Below are 17,535 nucleotides of genomic sequence, written 5' to 3' on the forward strand. Positions count from 1 at the left end.
CACTTAAAAAGAATTTATAAGTCTTTGGGGCCAGGTTTTGATGACATTTTTTAGATTAGATCAGAAGGTAGGAAAGCAGTTCTTTTTGGCACAAGAAAGAGGCATCTGGGGGTTGGATGAGACATAAATATTGTATATTCCCAGACACACACATGACGACAGATGTTAGGCAGTGTCCTCACGTGACCCATCGAGAGGAAGGATACTATGTGTGCTGCCAATTTCAGTATTTATTCTGGAATCCCAGGCTACTGCAAGCTGTTGGGTTGGGTTTTTTTTAGCATATGTGGTTTTTCTTAGATGTTAAAGGAATTTCAGAAAAATCTTAGATGAGAATAAGAAGGGCAGCATAAACCCATAAATCACCCCGCCTCTTCCCTTTCGGTTCCATCCTGCCTTCCTGGGCTTGATTCATGGAGGGAGGGGCAAGCCCTCGGGAGTGAACAAAACACAGAATTTGAGTCAGTAGATCTGGTTTCCATTCCTGGTTCACCCCCTTGCTGCAGCTTTGAGAAGTTACTATACAGTTCTGATCCTCACCTGACCTCATCTATAAAATGAAAATCAAGAGCCCTACCTCACAGGGTTATTGTCAATAAAAGTGTGTATAAATGTACATTATGTACTGTGAAGGGTTATTCAGATGTAATTCTCGTTGTTTCCTTCCTCCACGGCTGCCTAGAAAACAACACTACGCATGTGCCATATATTTCCTCCTCCTCCCTCCAACCACTGCTCCCACCGCCCACAGACACACTGACTCCATTAGAAACTGGAATGGGAAGTGATCCCAAAATTTCTTGTGTTGCGATGTTTCCTGGATTTTAAGAAGTAGAATCTAGTACTAGGCGTATCACTTAGGCTGCTTTCAGCTGCAAGTAATAGAGTACCCCCATCACTCGGGATCTCAACAAAAAACAGCATACTCAGGTTAGGATTATTTGAGGAGGGTTTTATAAAGTAACTGTTTACAAAGGTGTGGGATTGTAGCGGAATCAAGGGACTTATATCAGCAGAGCTGGTTTGGTAATGGCTCCTTGGCCCAAAGAGGAAAGGAGACTCCTGGAGAGAAAGACACCTTCAGAGAGGAGCAATAACATTCAGTCAAGGGACACAGCCAGCCTGAAATGACCCTTAGGGGAAGGAGCTTGGGGAATAAATGGCCTGCCTTTACTCTCCTCCTTCTAGTCTACTTCTGGGGCTCCCCATTAGCCAAACCCTGTGGAAATCAGAAGACAAGGAGGCCTGTTGCTGTTGTCCATAGATCAGCCTCTGGGGCAGAGAGCAGGGTGGAAAAGCTGAAGAGTGGATCTGCAGGGGCAAACAGAAGATACCTGGCCCAAGACCCAGCTACAGGTAGTTTAAAAAGTTGGGCAGTTTGACATCTCTTGTAACAAGAAGCGCAGGCGTAGACTGCAGTGACTCTCTGATGTTATCAGGGACTGCAGCGCTCTCCCTTCCTTGGTGAAGGGCGTGGTCCTTGAACTTTCTCCTCATGATTGCCATATGTCTGCCACATTTCTAGGCATCTACATGTAAATTCCACAGCATCTGGCTGAATGAATGGGCATTTCAATTAGGGGGGAAGACCCTTCCCAGAAGCTCCCCAATAGACTCCCCGTCGCAAGACTTGTTGGCCAGGACTGGGTCGCATGCCTGAAACTAATCGCTGGCCAGGAAAATAGAATTTCCTGGACTGGCTAAAACAAATTCACATTCACCCTCTGGATCCAGGGAAGTGCCATATTCCCTGAACCCATAGGACAGTGAACACCCAAAGTAAATCAGGCCTCTGCCAGTAAGGAAAAAGAGTGGGGGTGCCTGCTGGATATACAGCCATTAGGGTCTGTGATCTGTGATGTGTTGTCAAGAAACGGCACTTGCGGGCTACCTGCCAAGTGAATTGGGCCCAACAGACTCTTGCCCAGCTCTGGAGTACTGCTCCAGGATCTGCTTGCCTACAAGAGCAAAGGAGAAGCCCCAGACTCCTGTGACTGTCTGAAGCTCTCTCAAGCCTTGCACCTTAGGTGACCAGGAGAGGAAAGTCCTTAGAAAAATCCCAGTCATTCTATTCACAAAGAAATTCCATTTCCTGTCCAGGTGCTAAGATCTTGTATTTCATATCCTCTCCCAGGAAGCATGTGGGGATTTTCCCAAAGAGATAGAGCCCTGGTTCTAGCATTCTCTCGCCCCACGGTTGTCCAGGCTGGCACGGGTGGCTTAACTTGAGGTGGCAGCCTCCTGTTAGGTTTAGCTTTTGAGGGTGTTAGCTTGCTACTTTGATCTCTTGGTAGAAGTTTACCAAGGTGACACCAGGTCCCTGTAGTGATTTATGAATTAGTTATGTCTCTTAATCAGGATGTGAGGGTGTGGGCCAAACAGTGACAGCTCCTCTGAAATACAAGGGACTTTCTGCATCTTTCACTATGTCTTTTAAGAGCCTGGGGAAAGCTAATATTTAATATTCTCCTTGAGACCTAAAAGAGAAGGTATCATAAAGCCACTGATGCTGTTCGTATCTAATTTTATATTTTCTGTTTTTATAGCCAGGGGATGGGAGTGAGGCAGGAGGAGGGAGTGTGTGTGTGTGTGTGTGTGTTGAAACCTTCCATTAAACTGCCAGCAGCCCTGTTTGTTATTCTGCACTCTGATCATGCAGCTATCTGGCAGATTTATGTTCCATTCGACGAGTTCAGATTTCAGGCATCTGCAAGCCTTACCATGTGTCTGTGATATTAGGTTCCAGTGTATCAGGGGCAAGGAAGAAAAACTGGGTGGCAGCCAGGGAGAATTTGTGCCACATGTCCTCATAGATGTCAGTTTTAATTCTTTGATGCCCATGTCACCAGGGCCAGAGGAGACAGAGTTGTCTTTTACCCTGGCTTTGCTGGTGGAGACACTGAAGTCTAGTTAGCTGGTGCACAGTGGTCAGCCAGCAGGAGGGAACCAGAGAATGAGAGGACGTGGATTCCTAGTCAGGTGACAGCCAATCTCAATTGAGGTTTAAAGGATTTTCTTAATAGCTTTGCAGTGAAGTAATCTTAAAGCATTTAGGACCATGCACAGAACACAGAAAATGCTCAATTGATGCTTTTTCTCTTCCTCCTTCTCCTTTCTACAGGCTACCTAATACCCTAAGAAGTAACCATAAACAGTCTGATTTTACTGTAACTGATACTCCATTTTTAGCACTATTTTCCTCTATATAACTTTCTCAAACAGAGTTGGTGCTTATACACCAAACGTGAAACAATAAGAAAGCAAGCAAGTGGAGGCAAGGGAATGGGATGTCATATGCGTCCTGTCGTTTAGATTTCCTTCTTGTTCATTTACTAAGCAAAGAGCCAAATTCTTACCCAGAATGGCCTAGTCATCTCATGTGTGTCAGTGTGTTTATGTGAATCCAAATTCAGGTCAGAGGCCAGTCCAGGGAAAAAAGAACTTGAGACTCGGTTGCATCATCTAACCATCAAACCAACTCTGAAGTTCTTTTTGGCAACTTGTTTACTTGCTGCCTACGTGGAAGAGGTGGGGAGAGTCAGCTGAGTTTAAACATAAAAGTTTAAAATAATAAATATGATCTGATGTCTTACATCTATCCCCTACCAGTGACAGAGCATTAGAAAAACTGGCTTGCAAAAGAGCTTCATCAGAAAACAGTTTGGTTTTACAGAGTAAAACTGATGATGCATCCATGCCCTGGACCCACCCTTTCCACTCCTATGTATAACACCTTCGAGAAACCAAAGTGTGCACCAGGCACAAGAATGTCTATGACATTGGTGTTTGTGATAGCCAAACTGTTCATCAACCGTATGGAGAAATAAATTGCAGCATATTCATTACACTCTATGAAATTATAGCTCCACTCGTCAATGAGTCTAAAAACATAATCTTAGGCAAAAAAAGCAGTTGTAGAAAACATACAGTATGATTTCATTTATATAAAGTTCAAAATATGTAAAACTAAGCAGTATATTAAGAACAAAACGTGTGATGACACTATAAAAAGAAGGGAATGATAAGCACAAAATTCGGAACAGAGGTTAATAGTCCCTGAGGGAGAGGTCGGGGGAGGGGATCAGGAAGGAGCACATGGAGTAGCAGTGCTTCAAAGGCCAGGGTAATGAATATCAGAGGGCTGCCTGCCACTCTCCCTGCAGGTCCCATTGCAAAAATGAAAAAGGCAACAGAATCAGACCTTTCTTTGGATTGGGATTTTTTCATTCTCCTTTGTAAGTGTCAGTTTAATTCCAGAACCCTGACTCAATATTTTCTGATGATTGTCTCCCCCAGGAAGAGGAGGAAATCCCTGCTGGGCAAAGCAGCTATGATGTCAGCCACTTCCTCTGAAACCTGCACTGTTTGTGCCTATTGGCATAACTTCACTCTCTCATTCCTTCCTGATTAATTAGTGATTTCTAGGCTGTTTAAAAAAATCTTACTTTGGTAGGTTCTTGGGATCATGAAAACATCTCATTTGCCTGCAGACTGATAAGATAAGCTGTTCTTTTATATTATTAGAAAGGTGAGAACAGGTACTCCCTGAGAGATGTCTTCCTAGTTATTTGCATCACAAGAATTGCCTGCCATGGTGTCTGGGAGGAGTTGGTGCAGGTTTGAACATCCTCATGATAGCTGAGGAATAGAAATTGGAGAACATAGTCATATTTAGCTCAGAAAACAAGGCTGTCTAGATATAAAAGAAGAAACTTTAAAAGGACGCACATTGGCATCTGTTGGTCACAGTTTTAGGTCCCACCTATCCAATCAAGCAGCTTGCCCCTCTCCACAGCTACTCACTCCTTTGGGATGTCCAATATGTTGTCTCCTCCTAGGGGTGGCTAGAGTTTGTGCAGCTTAGAAAGGGTGAAAACCCTACCTCATACCCAGCTAATTGATTATAGCTTGTCTTCATAAACAGATTGACCTGCTCCCTACCCGGAAAAGCACCCTTCTCCTGTGCAGTTCTGAGTCAGAGAGAGCCCCACCCAAGCAGCAGACAGGCAGTGGGAGGTGAGAGCAGGTGCAGAACTGAGAACGGGCAGGGGTTCACGTTAGTGCAGGCGAATGACTCAGCAGAGATTCGCAAGCAGCCGAGGCAGGCGTGGCTCTGAGCCCGGGGTGAGTTGTTTTGGGCTGTTTCCCATTCCACCCTGCGGTTAGGTAACTCTTCAGCAGCTTGTAAGTCATGGAAAACACTCCCCTGAATGCCACATTTAACGACCTGTTCCCTGGGCAGGATCCTGACCAGCCACAGGGCCACCTTTCTCTTTTTTTGGCTAGGGCTTTGGGAACTGTTTCCTTGTTAGAGAATGTGGTTTGAAATGAAATCTCATCCCCACATCAGATCTTCTCTCCATAAAATTAACCTAAAAGATGGATGTGTGTGTGTGGTCTTCCTTTGGCTCACCTGCTTTTCCAGGTGTCACCTAAGCTTGATCGTTTTTATCCAGAGATCCGTATGAAAGGGGCTTGTACTTCATGCTCATCCTATTCCATTCTGTTAGCAACCTTTTTCTCCAGGTTTACTACCCTCATCTTCGCTTTCTAATTCGGGAAAGATTACCACCCTCCTCACACTTCCAAGTCAGTGGTTAATCCTACATCAGCTCTTCATCCCAATTATGAGGACTTGTAATGGGCTCCAATAGAGTAGGTCTCTTTGTGTTACTTGGATACTGTTTTAGTTTTCTTTTTCTGGTTATTAGTGTGAAACATGCTCATTATTTTAAAAATTACAAAATTATAGAACTACTGAGTATAGAAAGTAAAGTCCTCCCTAAAAGTATTCTGCCTTCCTTGAAAGAAACACTATTAACAGTTTGGTGATTTTCCTCCAGATATTTTCCTATACTTATTCTAACATGGGAACTGACCATTCCAAATGTGTTCAACATGCTTTTTCACTTAATACTATACCTTGGACATCATTCCACTAAAATACCTGACTTTTTAACAGCCTCATAGCATCTAAGTGTATGCACTGTAATTTAAATAAATCCTCTTTTTTTTTTTTTGGTGTCTAATTTTTTAGTTCCACAGTGTTATAGCAAACGTCCTTATATGTGTATCTTTGTGCACTTATAGTAGTATTTCTCCAAGAAAAATTCTTAAAGGAAGATTTGCTGGTTAAAGGGTTAAATTTTGAGAGCTACTGCTAGATTTCACTCTTAAAAATTCTACTGTTCAGGGCTGGCGTAGTGGTTAAGTTCGCTCACTCCGCTTTGGCGGCCTGGGGTTTGCAGGTTCTGATCCCAGATGTGGACCCAGCACTGCTGATCAAGCCACGCTGCAGCAGCATCCCACATAAAGTAGAAGATTGGCACAGATGTTAGCTCAGGGTCAATCTTCCTCACACACAGAAAAGAATCTACAATTCACATTCCTCCCACCTGTATATGAGAGGGCTTGTTTGGCCACACCACCATCAACACTGGCTGTTAGCAACCATGTTGGCTCTTGTCAGTCTGATAGGTAAAATATCAGATCTCAGATTTGTTTTTTGCTGTTTTGCTTTGTTTTTGTTTTTTGGTCTTTGTTTTGTTATTAGTTAAATTGAGCATCTTTTCAAATGTTTATTGCCTACATCCAGTGGGCATTAACAAAGCATTTGCAGGTTAAGATTTAAATTTATCTGGGAGCGATTTCCTGGGTGGGTGCTGACTGTGTTCACAAACCAGAGTAAAGTGTTTCCTGTGTATGTTCTCCACAGCAAACAGCGGCATAACAAGCTCTGGAGATCTCATTCAGATAGTGACCTCTCAGACCACCACGAACCCATCTGCAAACCAGGGCTAGAACTCAACAAGAAGGAGATCACCACCTCAGCAGACCAGATTGCCGAGGTGAAGACCATGGAGAGTCACCCACCCATATCCCCCGTCTTTGTGGAACATGTCGTCCCGCAAGATGAAAATCAGAAAGGCCTGTGTACCAAAGAAAGAGTGATCTGCTTGGAGTTTACTTCTAGGGAATTACATGCCGGACAGATTGAAGATGAATTAAACCTAAATGACATCAATGGATGCTCATCAGGATGTTGTCTCAATGAGTCAAAATTCCCTCTTGACAATTGCCATGCATCCAAAGCCTTAATCCAACCTGGACAGGCCCCAGAAATGGCCAACAAGTTCCCAGACTTAACAGTCGAAGATTTGGAGACAGATGCTCTGAAAGCAGACATGAATGTCCACTTACTGCCTATGGAAGAATTGACATCTCGCCTGAAAGATCTCCCCATGTCCCCTGATCCTGAGTCACCGAGCCCCCAACCCAGTTGCCAGGCTGAAGTCTCAGATTTCAGTACAGATCGCATTGATTTTTTTAGCGCCCTAGAGAAGTTTGTAGAACTTTCCCAAGAAACCCGCTCTCGATCTTTTTCCCATTCAAGGATGGAGGAACTGGGTGGAGGAAGGAGTGAGAGCTGTCGACTGTCAATGGTAGAAGTAGCCCCTTCTGAAGTGACAGCTGATGACCAGAGAAGCAGCTCTTTGAGTAATACTCCCCATGCCTCTGAAGAATCTTCAATAGATGAGGAGCAGTCAAAGGTAAAAACTACCTTGATGGCTCCCCACCTCATGAGGTTCTCTCCGAAGACAGAATATTTGGGATTCTGCTGTGTTCACTTTATTTTTAATGTTGCTAAAGATTTAGCAAGGCAGTATAGGAGAGACAGTCTGACTGAGACTTTCCTTGAAAACTTAGGGTTTAAAAACTGTTTACATCAGTTTCCTTTTGTGAAATTTATCTTTCCAGGTTTTTGGTGTCATTGGAAGCACTTCTGAGGGAATGAGGGAAGAAGGGATTAGCCAAGACAAATGTCCTGGCTGAACAAGGAGAGGTCCCCTCCCTCAACCTCCACAGTTGAGATCGAATCTCACCAGTAATAAAGGGCAGGGGGCTCTTGTGCTGCCCAAGTGGGACCTGTCTCTCTCTGAGGAGATGGATTTGTTTGGGAAATTCTTTCTGTCTCAGAAAATTCAAAGACTAGACATATGTAAATGGGTGTTGGAGTAGCAACTGATTGCCATGCTATTCTTGCTGTTAATATGTTTCTGAATTGTTCCTCATAGACCCTGGGGTATTCAAGAATTGAGGGATGGTTTGGGGAAATGATTTGAGAGCCAACAGAATCCCAAGATTCCTCTTAGTGGCATATGAGCTCTTATGAGCCATCACAGACCAAGAAAAGGATCACCATATATCATCAATTCTAAGACTCACACTTATTCTCATTTTGACACTTCTGAAATCGGGATGCATCTTAAAAACAGTGATACCTTAGATCAGTGTAATAGAGTAGTTAGGAAGTAAATGATTTACTCTAACAGACTAAACTTTACTTAATGATTTCAGTGGAGCTGACTAGATTTTTGATCTCTCCTGACATCTGTCCACTTGTATTTACCACCTCGTCCATTACTCATCTGCTCTCTCTCTTCTGAACTACCCAGGCAATCATTGACTCTGCTTCTGTCTCCTCTCCCCAAAGGCTATGCCTCTGTTTCTTTTCTACTGGGAGATGAGAATGCTTGAGCTCTCCTTTGGACCAATGGGTGTAGCAGCTCTGACAGAAATAGCTTTTCTGCAAAGTCCCTGGTCATCTGAGCACTCTCTCCACAGCCCATGCACTCACCGGGCCTACTGTAGCTTCACTCCCTGTCTTGGCAAATTTGCCTCTGCCTGATGTCCCAGCAGATGTCTCCCAAAGGCATAACTGACCTTGTTCACTTGTACTAGCCCTGACTCTCTTTTGAAGGAGAAAGACCAGAACAATTCCTAGGGAAATGTCATACTTCGGAGGCTTATAAAAATGTTAACAAAATAGATTAATGATCATGATGATGCCACTTTAAGAGGTCTCCAAGGGCCATTTCCAGGTTTTGAAATTCCTATTCTTTTACAATAGGACTTGATTTTGCATTGGCCAATTTTCTTTGGCCTTGTTCTAAATCCATCTGGGAATTTGTAAGTGGTAGAACAGTAAAATGTCAGAGAGTCACTGTTGCTAAGTTTGCTCAGGCACGTGACTGCATAAGCCAAGTAAACCTTTCCCAGAAGGAGCCATGTGAAACCTAGGAATTGTGCACTCAGGTACAGGGAGCCCTCGTGTGCTGGGATGCTACTGCTAGGAGAAGCAGTAGGAGCACGTGGATGCAAGTTGGCAAGACAGAAGAGAGAAGAGAGCAGTGAGTCTCCAAATCAGACATCAGATGATAGCCTCACCCGTCGTGCCCATCTAACACTGGGCATATTTAAGGTGGCCACTGAGCCCTTGAATGGAACTCTTCCCCTTGGTTAGGATCAAACTAGAAGTTGATAGGCCAAAGAAGAAAGATTTCATTTACCCTAGTATGGCCTAAATCCTTCAGGCTCATGGTCTTAGAAAAATAAGGATTACAGGAGCCTCCAAGGCTATTTGCTGTTCGTTTTTGGAGCAAGATACTGGGTTGGAATCCTGTTTGAGTAAGCAGAATAGAAAGCTTAGTAGACAGTGATACACCCTGTAACTAATTTTGTGTCTCTGCCTTTGATGAATCTGTTTTTGTCTTGTATGATAAAACAGATGGTCAGAGTACAGTCCCAGGCATTCCATGATTTGTGTCCTCAAAGGCAGAAGGTTCTGGATTAGAGGGTTAGGAAGCAGAAAATCTGGCATTTTCAATTAGACTATGATTGGTCATAACCATCACACTTTTTTCTCCTCTTAGGCAATCTCAGAACTGGTCAGCCCAGATGTCTTCTTGCAGTCTCACTCAGAAAATGTGATGTCGGTGAAAGAAATCGTCACTGAGATTGAATCCATCAGTCAAGGAGTTGGACAGATTCAACTGAAAGGAGACCTCCTATCCAACCCATGCCATACACCAAAGAAGCACACCGTCCATGAGCTGCCCTTCGAGAGGGCCCAGGTCCTGGAGAACAAACCTGGAAATCTGGAGCAGAATGAGGGTTCCTGCACAGCCCAGCCCGAACTAGCCAAAGACTCAGGGAAGTGGGACCCAGAAGGCTGCCTAACCACACACTCATTCACCTCAGAATTGGAAGAAGAGGAACCAGCTGAAGGGGAACAAGAGCTCTGGGGCCCAGGGATACACCCAGGTGCCAAGTGGTGCCCTGGGTCCGTGAGGCGAGCCACCTTGGAGTTTGAGGAGCGCTTACGGCAGGAGCAAGAGCACCATGGTACTGCCCCTGCTTGTACCTCATCATCTACTCGTAAGAATTCCAAGAATGATTCTTCTGTGCCAGACCTAGCACCAAAAGGGAAGAGTGATGAAGCCACCCTAGAACATTCATTTGTCCCCAAGGAACCAGAGGTGAACAAGGGCAAAGGGAAATGCACTGGGTCCGAGGCTGGCTCACTACCCTATTCTGAGCAAAATGCCATGATTCCAGCACCTGAGCCACTGGAGTTTCACCCTTTGCCTGCTCCTCAAGAGTGCCCAGGGTCAGGTACTAGAACAAAGCAGGAAGGAGTCCTGACGGAGCAGAGGACTGTGGTTTCATGCCAGGGATCTGAGACGCAGGCAGTCCCTCTTCCCCTTCCCAAGAAGATAGAAATCATTGAATATACCCACACAGTTACATCACCCAATCACTCTGGGCCAGGGGGTGACATAGTCACCAGTGAAAAGAGTAGGGAGCAAGGACTGAGGAAAGTGAAAGTGGAGAAGTCCATTACTGTCCTCTGTGCGTTGGATGAAAATCTGAACAGGACTCTGGGCCCCAACCAGGTTGCTCTGCACCCCAAAGTGCTACCTCTGCCTCGTTCTTCCTCTCCTGAACACAACAGGCCCACCAACCCGACCTCAACCCTGAGCAGTCCGGAAGACTGGGGCAACAGCCCGGCAACAGCCCTGAAGACAGCAGCGCCTTTTGTTAGTCACACAACCCACGTACCATCTGCCAGCTTGGATTACCTGCATCCCCAGACCGTGGTTCACCTGCAAGGCTGCACAGAGCAAAGCAGCACCACAGACAGCGAGCCCTCTGCAGAGCAGGGCAGCTGGGAAGGAAGTCAAGAGGGTCCCCTCTCCAGTGGCAATGTAGTGCCGTACAAGGGCTCCCAATTAAGTAGCGAAGACCTAAGTTTAATTAGCAAACTTGGTGACAAGATTGGGGCGTCACAAGAAAAACTGGACCCATCACCTGTAGCCTCTCGACTCCCACAAAGCTCTAGTAGTGACAGTGTACAGTGTCTCAGCCACAGCCCCAGTGTGGTGAAGGAGAACGCTAAAGAAATTGAGTCCCAAGCAATTTGCCAGGTAGGGCTCACCAAACCATCCCAAATCAGGCGTTCAGCTTCCCTCGCCAAGTTAGGTTACCTGGACCTCTGTAAAGACTGTCTACCAGAGAGGGAACCTGTGTCCTCTGAGTCCCCTCATCTCAAACTGCTTCAGCCCTTCATCAGAACAGACTCAGGCATGCATGCCATGGAGGTCCAGGAGCCCCCAGAAAACTCAGATGCCTCCCAGAACCTGGAACCCACCAAGTATTTTGTAGAGCAACTCAGAACAACAGAGTGTATCGCACAGAGCAAGCCAGTGGAGAGGCCTCTGGTGCAGTATGCCAAAGAATTTGGTCACAGTCAGCAGTGTTTGCTCCCCAGGGCAGGACCTGAATTGACTAGTTCTGAAGGAGGCCTTCCTTTGCTACAGACCCAGGGACAGCAGTGTGCAGGCCCAGCTCCAAGGCTGGCTGTGGCGCCCCGTCAGCAGCATGGCAGAACTCACCCCCTTAGGAGACTGAAAAAAGCAAATGATAAAAAACGGACAACCAACCCCTTCTATAATACCATGTGATTCTGAGCCTACACATGTGACTTTCTATAAGAAATGTTTGTAAAAGGGGCAGGTGTAATATGTAAGGAACATGCACTTTATTGGTTAATTTTATAATATTTGTTGTCATTTTACTGTTCTGGCGCATGCAGGGTTTGGGCTTTTTCTCTGTGTGTGAGAAAGAGAGAGAAAGAGATTGATTTGGACAGCAAGACCATTTTATCATTTTTTATTTTTAGAAAATTCAAACCTCAAAAAAGACTCATTTTCATAGAACACCTTTATCAAAGTCAAATTGCTGTTTTTCAGTCAACTGCCACCTGCTCCTCATTTTGCCCTCTGAAAAAAGGCATGCTTGCCTGATTGAAGAAGGAAGCAGATGGGGAGGGTGGGGATGAAGCTAGAAATTGGAAGTGCTCCCTGGGCCTGTGTGATGATGGTTTGGTCTCTAGACCTGATGCATCGGATGGGCTGAAGGACAGCCAGACAGCACAGTGCTCTCAGCCTTGGTCCCCAGCCCATTGGAGTTCCTGAAGTGGGCAGGTTCTGCTTTGCTTTCAAAGGGGGTCTTCCAGAATCCATTTCTTCTGGTATTCCATGAAGAAATGATAATGATAATGGCTGGCTTTGTAAGCTTATCAAGCAAATCCATTTTTTCCTAGCAAATAATTTTTAATTAAAAGTGAACTCCCGCCCCAAATGAAACCTGAGGGTTCTTCTGTAGGGGAAAGCCTAAGAGAAGGAGGAGGTAAAGTCAGGGGTGGGGAGGTTACTGCCCAGGATCTTCTGGGTCGGTGGGCTCCCCACAGGTGGTCATCCTGGCTCTCCCTGCCAGGAAATGTGCTCTGCAGCATCCTCTCAATCAAGACAAGTTTGAACAACAATAGGGACAAGTTTGAAAAACAGCAATTGAAAGTCAGTGTGTTCTTGTAAAATGAATACATATGTAGGGTTTTAACCCTTCCATTACTTGAATAATTCTGTGGGCCTTCTGAGTTTAATGGCCATATTTTTTTCCAATTTATTTTCCTCCCTCATGCTGTTTCTCCCAGTGCTGCCTATTTTTTTTTTAATTTCATAGATGACCTTTGAATTGTTACATGTGTATAACCTCCATTGAATGCAAAGTTTTCTTTTCGATATTTTGACTGTTAACACTTGACATAAGTTCTTTTTTCTTTTCCTGGAAGATTTGTCATTTCTTTAGTTTATATGCAGTATTTATGTACATAATGTTGACGCTTTCTTAGAATGTTTTGTTGTTGACGTTGTAGGGTCTTTTTGATTTATTTTCTTAAGAACGAGTAAAGCTACAACTGGAAAACACAGACATCAGACTCGGGGGTGCTGGTAGGAATCTGTAGAGGTTGGCAGTAGTTTTGTTTAAATGGAGACTAACCGCCAGCTCCTGCCAAATTATGCGTTAGTAACTTCCTCCTCAGAGAAACCCCTAAAGGCTCCCATTAGATCACAGTTTGACTGAAGGCTGATTTCTCTTGGAGACTGAACTCCCAGAACGTTATTTGCCCATAGCTCAACCACAGCCAGGGAGCGTGTACAAGTGTTACTGCTGCCCAGGGTGGAAGCTCCTAATGGATCAGGCTGAAAAGCTGCAGGGAGGCCTCGGCCAAGGGCTGGCACCCTTAATGACTCCATTTAGGATGCTGCTGCTTTGCTGCTGTAGTGGAGATCCTTAACACAGGAGCACCTGCCACAGCCTATTTCAGCTTCTTACAGAAAGCATATTTAGCCTGGAATGAAACACCCTCTGCAGTTCATCACAACTGAAGAGGTTTGCAAATTTGCTTTCTGTTTGCTTTGGTTGATGTCCACACTGCTGAGAGATTGACTGAGTGCAGACTTGGTTTAGGTTTTTGGTTCATCACAGCACCAAGAGGAAAAGACAGGTGCACAGACTGTCAAGGTGATGTCAGAGGCCAGAGTGTGGTGGGGGCAGGTAGTAGGATGACCCAAAGGAGAGAGAAAAAGTGGACTGAGGCCACTCATAGGTGCTCAAAAGGAGCTGTGAATCCAGTTGCCATAGAAGCTGTGGTTGGGTCTGACATCACTGCTGGGAGGTGGATTGGACAGAAACCTGCTGTAAGTGTCTTTGTGGTGTAGTAATTATATGTACTTCTGCTGTCCCTGAATAGTTTCCCTAAATGTTCAAATGTATCATCCACAGACCTTTGTGATTCCTGGATATTTAATGTGTTGTAAAGTGTTTTGTTAGGTGGTATGTCCCAGCGTGAGGAGGCTTGCAAGACAGGGCTGTGAATTTCCAGGGCTCACCCATCTAGGCTGCCCTGTCTTGTTGAGGCAGTTCCGTCACCAGTGTGACGGGGAAAGGACAGGTAGTAGTGGCAGGGGTGGGGAGAGGAGGATTTGCATGGAGGTGAAGAGAATGGTCTCCACTCACGCTAACCCCTGGAGATGACAGCATCCCTCACATTAAGCAGTACGAGCAGGATCAACAGGCTTGCACTGTTCTCTCTCTCCCCTGTGACTGTGTTTAATGCTCACTCTCACTGCATTAAATAACAACAAAGGTGGGGAGGAAACCCTCTAATGCTGTGAAGAAAAACTTTTTTTTTAAGAGTAAATGGTCTTGCTCTGCCTTCCTTTTTTTTTTTTTTTTAACTTTCTTTTCTTTTCTTTTCTTTTTTAATAATTTATTTTCCTGCCTAAATAAACATCCTCTACACAGGGTCTGTAATTCAGCCATGCTATGGGGTTTTGCCAGCCCTCTCAGACTCCCACAGCTGAGTGGTCTGTGTTACTTACATAGCAGAGAGATGTCCAGAGAAAGTGCATGACGAGCTGTCAAGGACTTTCCAGACTTTCTTCTCTCCAAACTTTTTGATAATCTTGGGTGGCCTATTTCCCATTTCTGTTCATGGAAAACCCAGACCCAGAACAGCAGGTCTAGTCGATTAACAGAGATGAAAAGGAAAAGTCTAATAGATGAATAGAAAAAGTCTCGACCTCTTACTCAGTGCCTCTCTTTAGCTTTATTTTGAAAACCATCATAGTTGACTCTAAATTTCTCTGGAGGGGTGTGTGTGTGTGTGTGTGTAAAAAGAGTAACATTTTGGTGCATGGGGTAAAAGCCCCAGGAGCACACAGATTTTGAGCTGTAATCTGCATGGTTACCTGGTCGGTAGGAAGGAGAGAAACCCCAACCGTTTCCTGATTTTAGAAACACTTAGGAGTAGTGTATACTATAGTAGAAAGGTAGTACTGTAGTGTAGTAACATTCGTCTCTCCTCATTTTGGTTGCCTTTCAGATTCTGAATGTTTGGGATCATTCCTAGCATCTCAGCCTCTTCAGGCTCTTTATCTAGCATTTTCCTGGTTCTGTACCTTTATCCCAACTGGTATTTCCTCTTTCTCATTTTGGGAACTACTAAGAGCTCCAAGAACAGCCTGAGGTTGACAGCCTAGGCTCGGAGGTCCCTTCCTGCTAAAGGGCCCTAGACAAATACTGTTGGATAGACATGAAGCTTCTGAGACATAGCAGCTCACAGAAACGTTCACCTGTTCCATCTGAGGATCTCAGTTCTGAAGTGATCTAGACATGTTTGGTAAAGATGTTTTTGTGGGAGTTGTTTCTCTTTTTTTCTTTTAAGAAAGAAAGCATTATGCAAAAAAGGTCACTTTTAAGGGCATTTCAAAATTTTTAAATAAAGCCATTCTTTGGCTTTTTGGACAACTATTTGTGGATACTGTGTTTACATTGTGGGTATTAAAATGTGCATCATCTTGATGGCCGCTCAATCTCCTCCTCTTCCAGGCACCCAGCCCTGGCTGTCCCGTGAGTCCTCACACAGAGCATGGCCATAGCGGTCAGCCCTCATGGGTCAATGGGGAAACCTGGAGCTGACTTCCATCTGTGTCCTGCACTCCCATCCAACACTCTGTATGGAAATAGTTGTCATTTTCTCAGTGATGGCGTGTCTTATAGTGATGGTCGTAATGGTGAATGGCTAGTGTCGTTTTTGTTTCATTTTGTTTTGCTTTTTGATGGTGGATGAGATGAAATTTTAGCTCTTTCAGCACCAATCCAACTTAAAAATATCTTGGACTTTGTTTTCCCTTCCAAACTAAAAGATCAGGCATGTGTTAGGCATAAATGTATTTGCTGCCTCAACTCATCCGACACCTGTGTTAGGAAAAAGCAGGAAGCTGCACACTCCTAACCCTTCTCGCCGGGCTGGGGTCCTTTGATGCCATGGAGAGTGACTGCAAGGTGCTTCAGTACTTTTCCAGCCCGGAAGTGGAGGGTGACTGGGCCTGGCTCCTCCTGTGGAAAGAGAACCAGCCTCATTTTCTCAGTGCCCCAGAGACCTAGGACAGGATTTCTAAACTGGAATCATCCCCCATTGGCTTGAAGATGCCTCAAGGGGTATATGACTGTGCTGCCATCTGTGTCCTCACAGCGACCCTGGTGGCAGCATCCTGTATACACATGCAGAGCTTATACCCAGGGCTTAACTTGAGCTGATGACCCAACCTGAAAACTGGGGAACCGGCCCTGAAATGTTTCCCAGCCAGTAAGCCCACAGGGAATTGTTTGGTTTTTATGTTTTACTGGATTTTGGTTTGCTTGGCATAGCTTAAGGTGCCTTTTTTTTTTCTTTCTTTCTACTTTATTTTGTAAGACTTGTTCTAAATGTGGAAAGCAAGTCCAAAAGACTCTCCCACTGACTGTTACCTTTACCCCAGGCCACCCCAAACTTTTATGCTCGCATTTTATTAAAAGCAGGTGCTCCCTGGAATCTCTGGGACCTTTTTGAGGCATTTGAAGCAGAATATAAAGAGTGGTCTCATCTCCTTCCTTAATCTTCCTGGTGGTTGGGATGTTCCACTTGTATCATAGATTTTTTTATTACTGATGTGCTCCGCTGTTTTTAAATGTGAACTTGTGCGCAAATGTGCAGATCCAATGTTCTTGTTACAGATTGAATAAATTTTTATTTTGAAGATGAAACATGTGTACTTGATCAAGTGCAACAAAGGAGGGGGGTGCTGGAGAAGGTGGAGGGGTTGGAGGAGAACACTGATGATAAACGTGGAGCAACTCTCATTGGTTGATTCTCCATCAAGCACACCCTTAAGAGAGAGCTTAGCTCTGGGGGAAAAAAAACACAACTTTCTACCTCCCACAAAATAGACCAGATGGGAAATAGGATCACTAAAGATTATTTCAGACAGTGTGGCTCCGGTCAAGTGACCAGGCTGGGAATTTGCCTGGTCAAAGAGGCTCTTGCCAAAGCCACCACCTGAATGTTAGGAGAATGAATAAGCAAAGGGACCAAAATCCCTCTGCCATCTGTGGTACGGAGTGACTGCTCTGGGACAGCTGCTGTGACCTGCCCCAGCAGGGACTGGGTTTCTTGGGTGAGTGACCTCTCTGGTCACTGGTGAGACAGAGCTCACAAGCTTTCAGCACAAGCCACCTCAGCTCACTGATAAGGTTCTAGAAATGGAGCATGACTTTCCAAAGAAGTAAGAGCTTTCACCCTTTCCTGCCTTTAGAAGACAAGCATCTGATGTCAATAGTGGAGGAAGGGAGGTGGGGCCAAAGGGCAGTTCTCTGAAACAGGCTGGGGTAGGGGTAGAGGTTCCCCACTTCTCTCACCCCTCCGCAGACCCATCACGAGATATTTAGTGGTGCCCTTGATCGCACACAAGGCAGCACTACTATCTAGGGAAAGCTCAGTTTCTAGTTTCCAAATTGCTAACAAAACAA

At 45.0% G+C, this 17,535-nt stretch overlaps 1 protein-coding gene across 6 annotated transcripts in view; it reads left to right on the top strand.

The window, feature by feature from the left end:
• SSH2 (slingshot protein phosphatase 2) overlaps positions 1-16,773 on the top strand; it is a 240,854-nt gene extending 224,081 nt beyond the window's left edge. For all 6 annotated transcript variants that reach the window (XM_046675521.1, XM_046675523.1, XM_046675525.1 and 3 more), the window contains 2 exons: positions 6,716-7,550; positions 9,714-16,773. In XM_046675521.1, coding sequence (XP_046531477.1) covers positions 6,716-7,550; positions 9,714-11,804 — 2,926 coding nt within the window. In that variant the 3' untranslated portion in view covers positions 11,805-16,773. The remainder of the gene's footprint in view (positions 1-6,715; positions 7,551-9,713) is intronic.
• Positions 16,774-17,535: the final 762 nt, after the last annotated feature.

The sequence above is a fragment of the Equus quagga genome, chromosome 11, assembly GCF_021613505.1.
Source record: "Equus quagga isolate Etosha38 chromosome 11, UCLA_HA_Equagga_1.0, whole genome shotgun sequence".
NCBI classification, from domain to species: domain Eukaryota; kingdom Metazoa; phylum Chordata; class Mammalia; order Perissodactyla; family Equidae; genus Equus; species Equus quagga.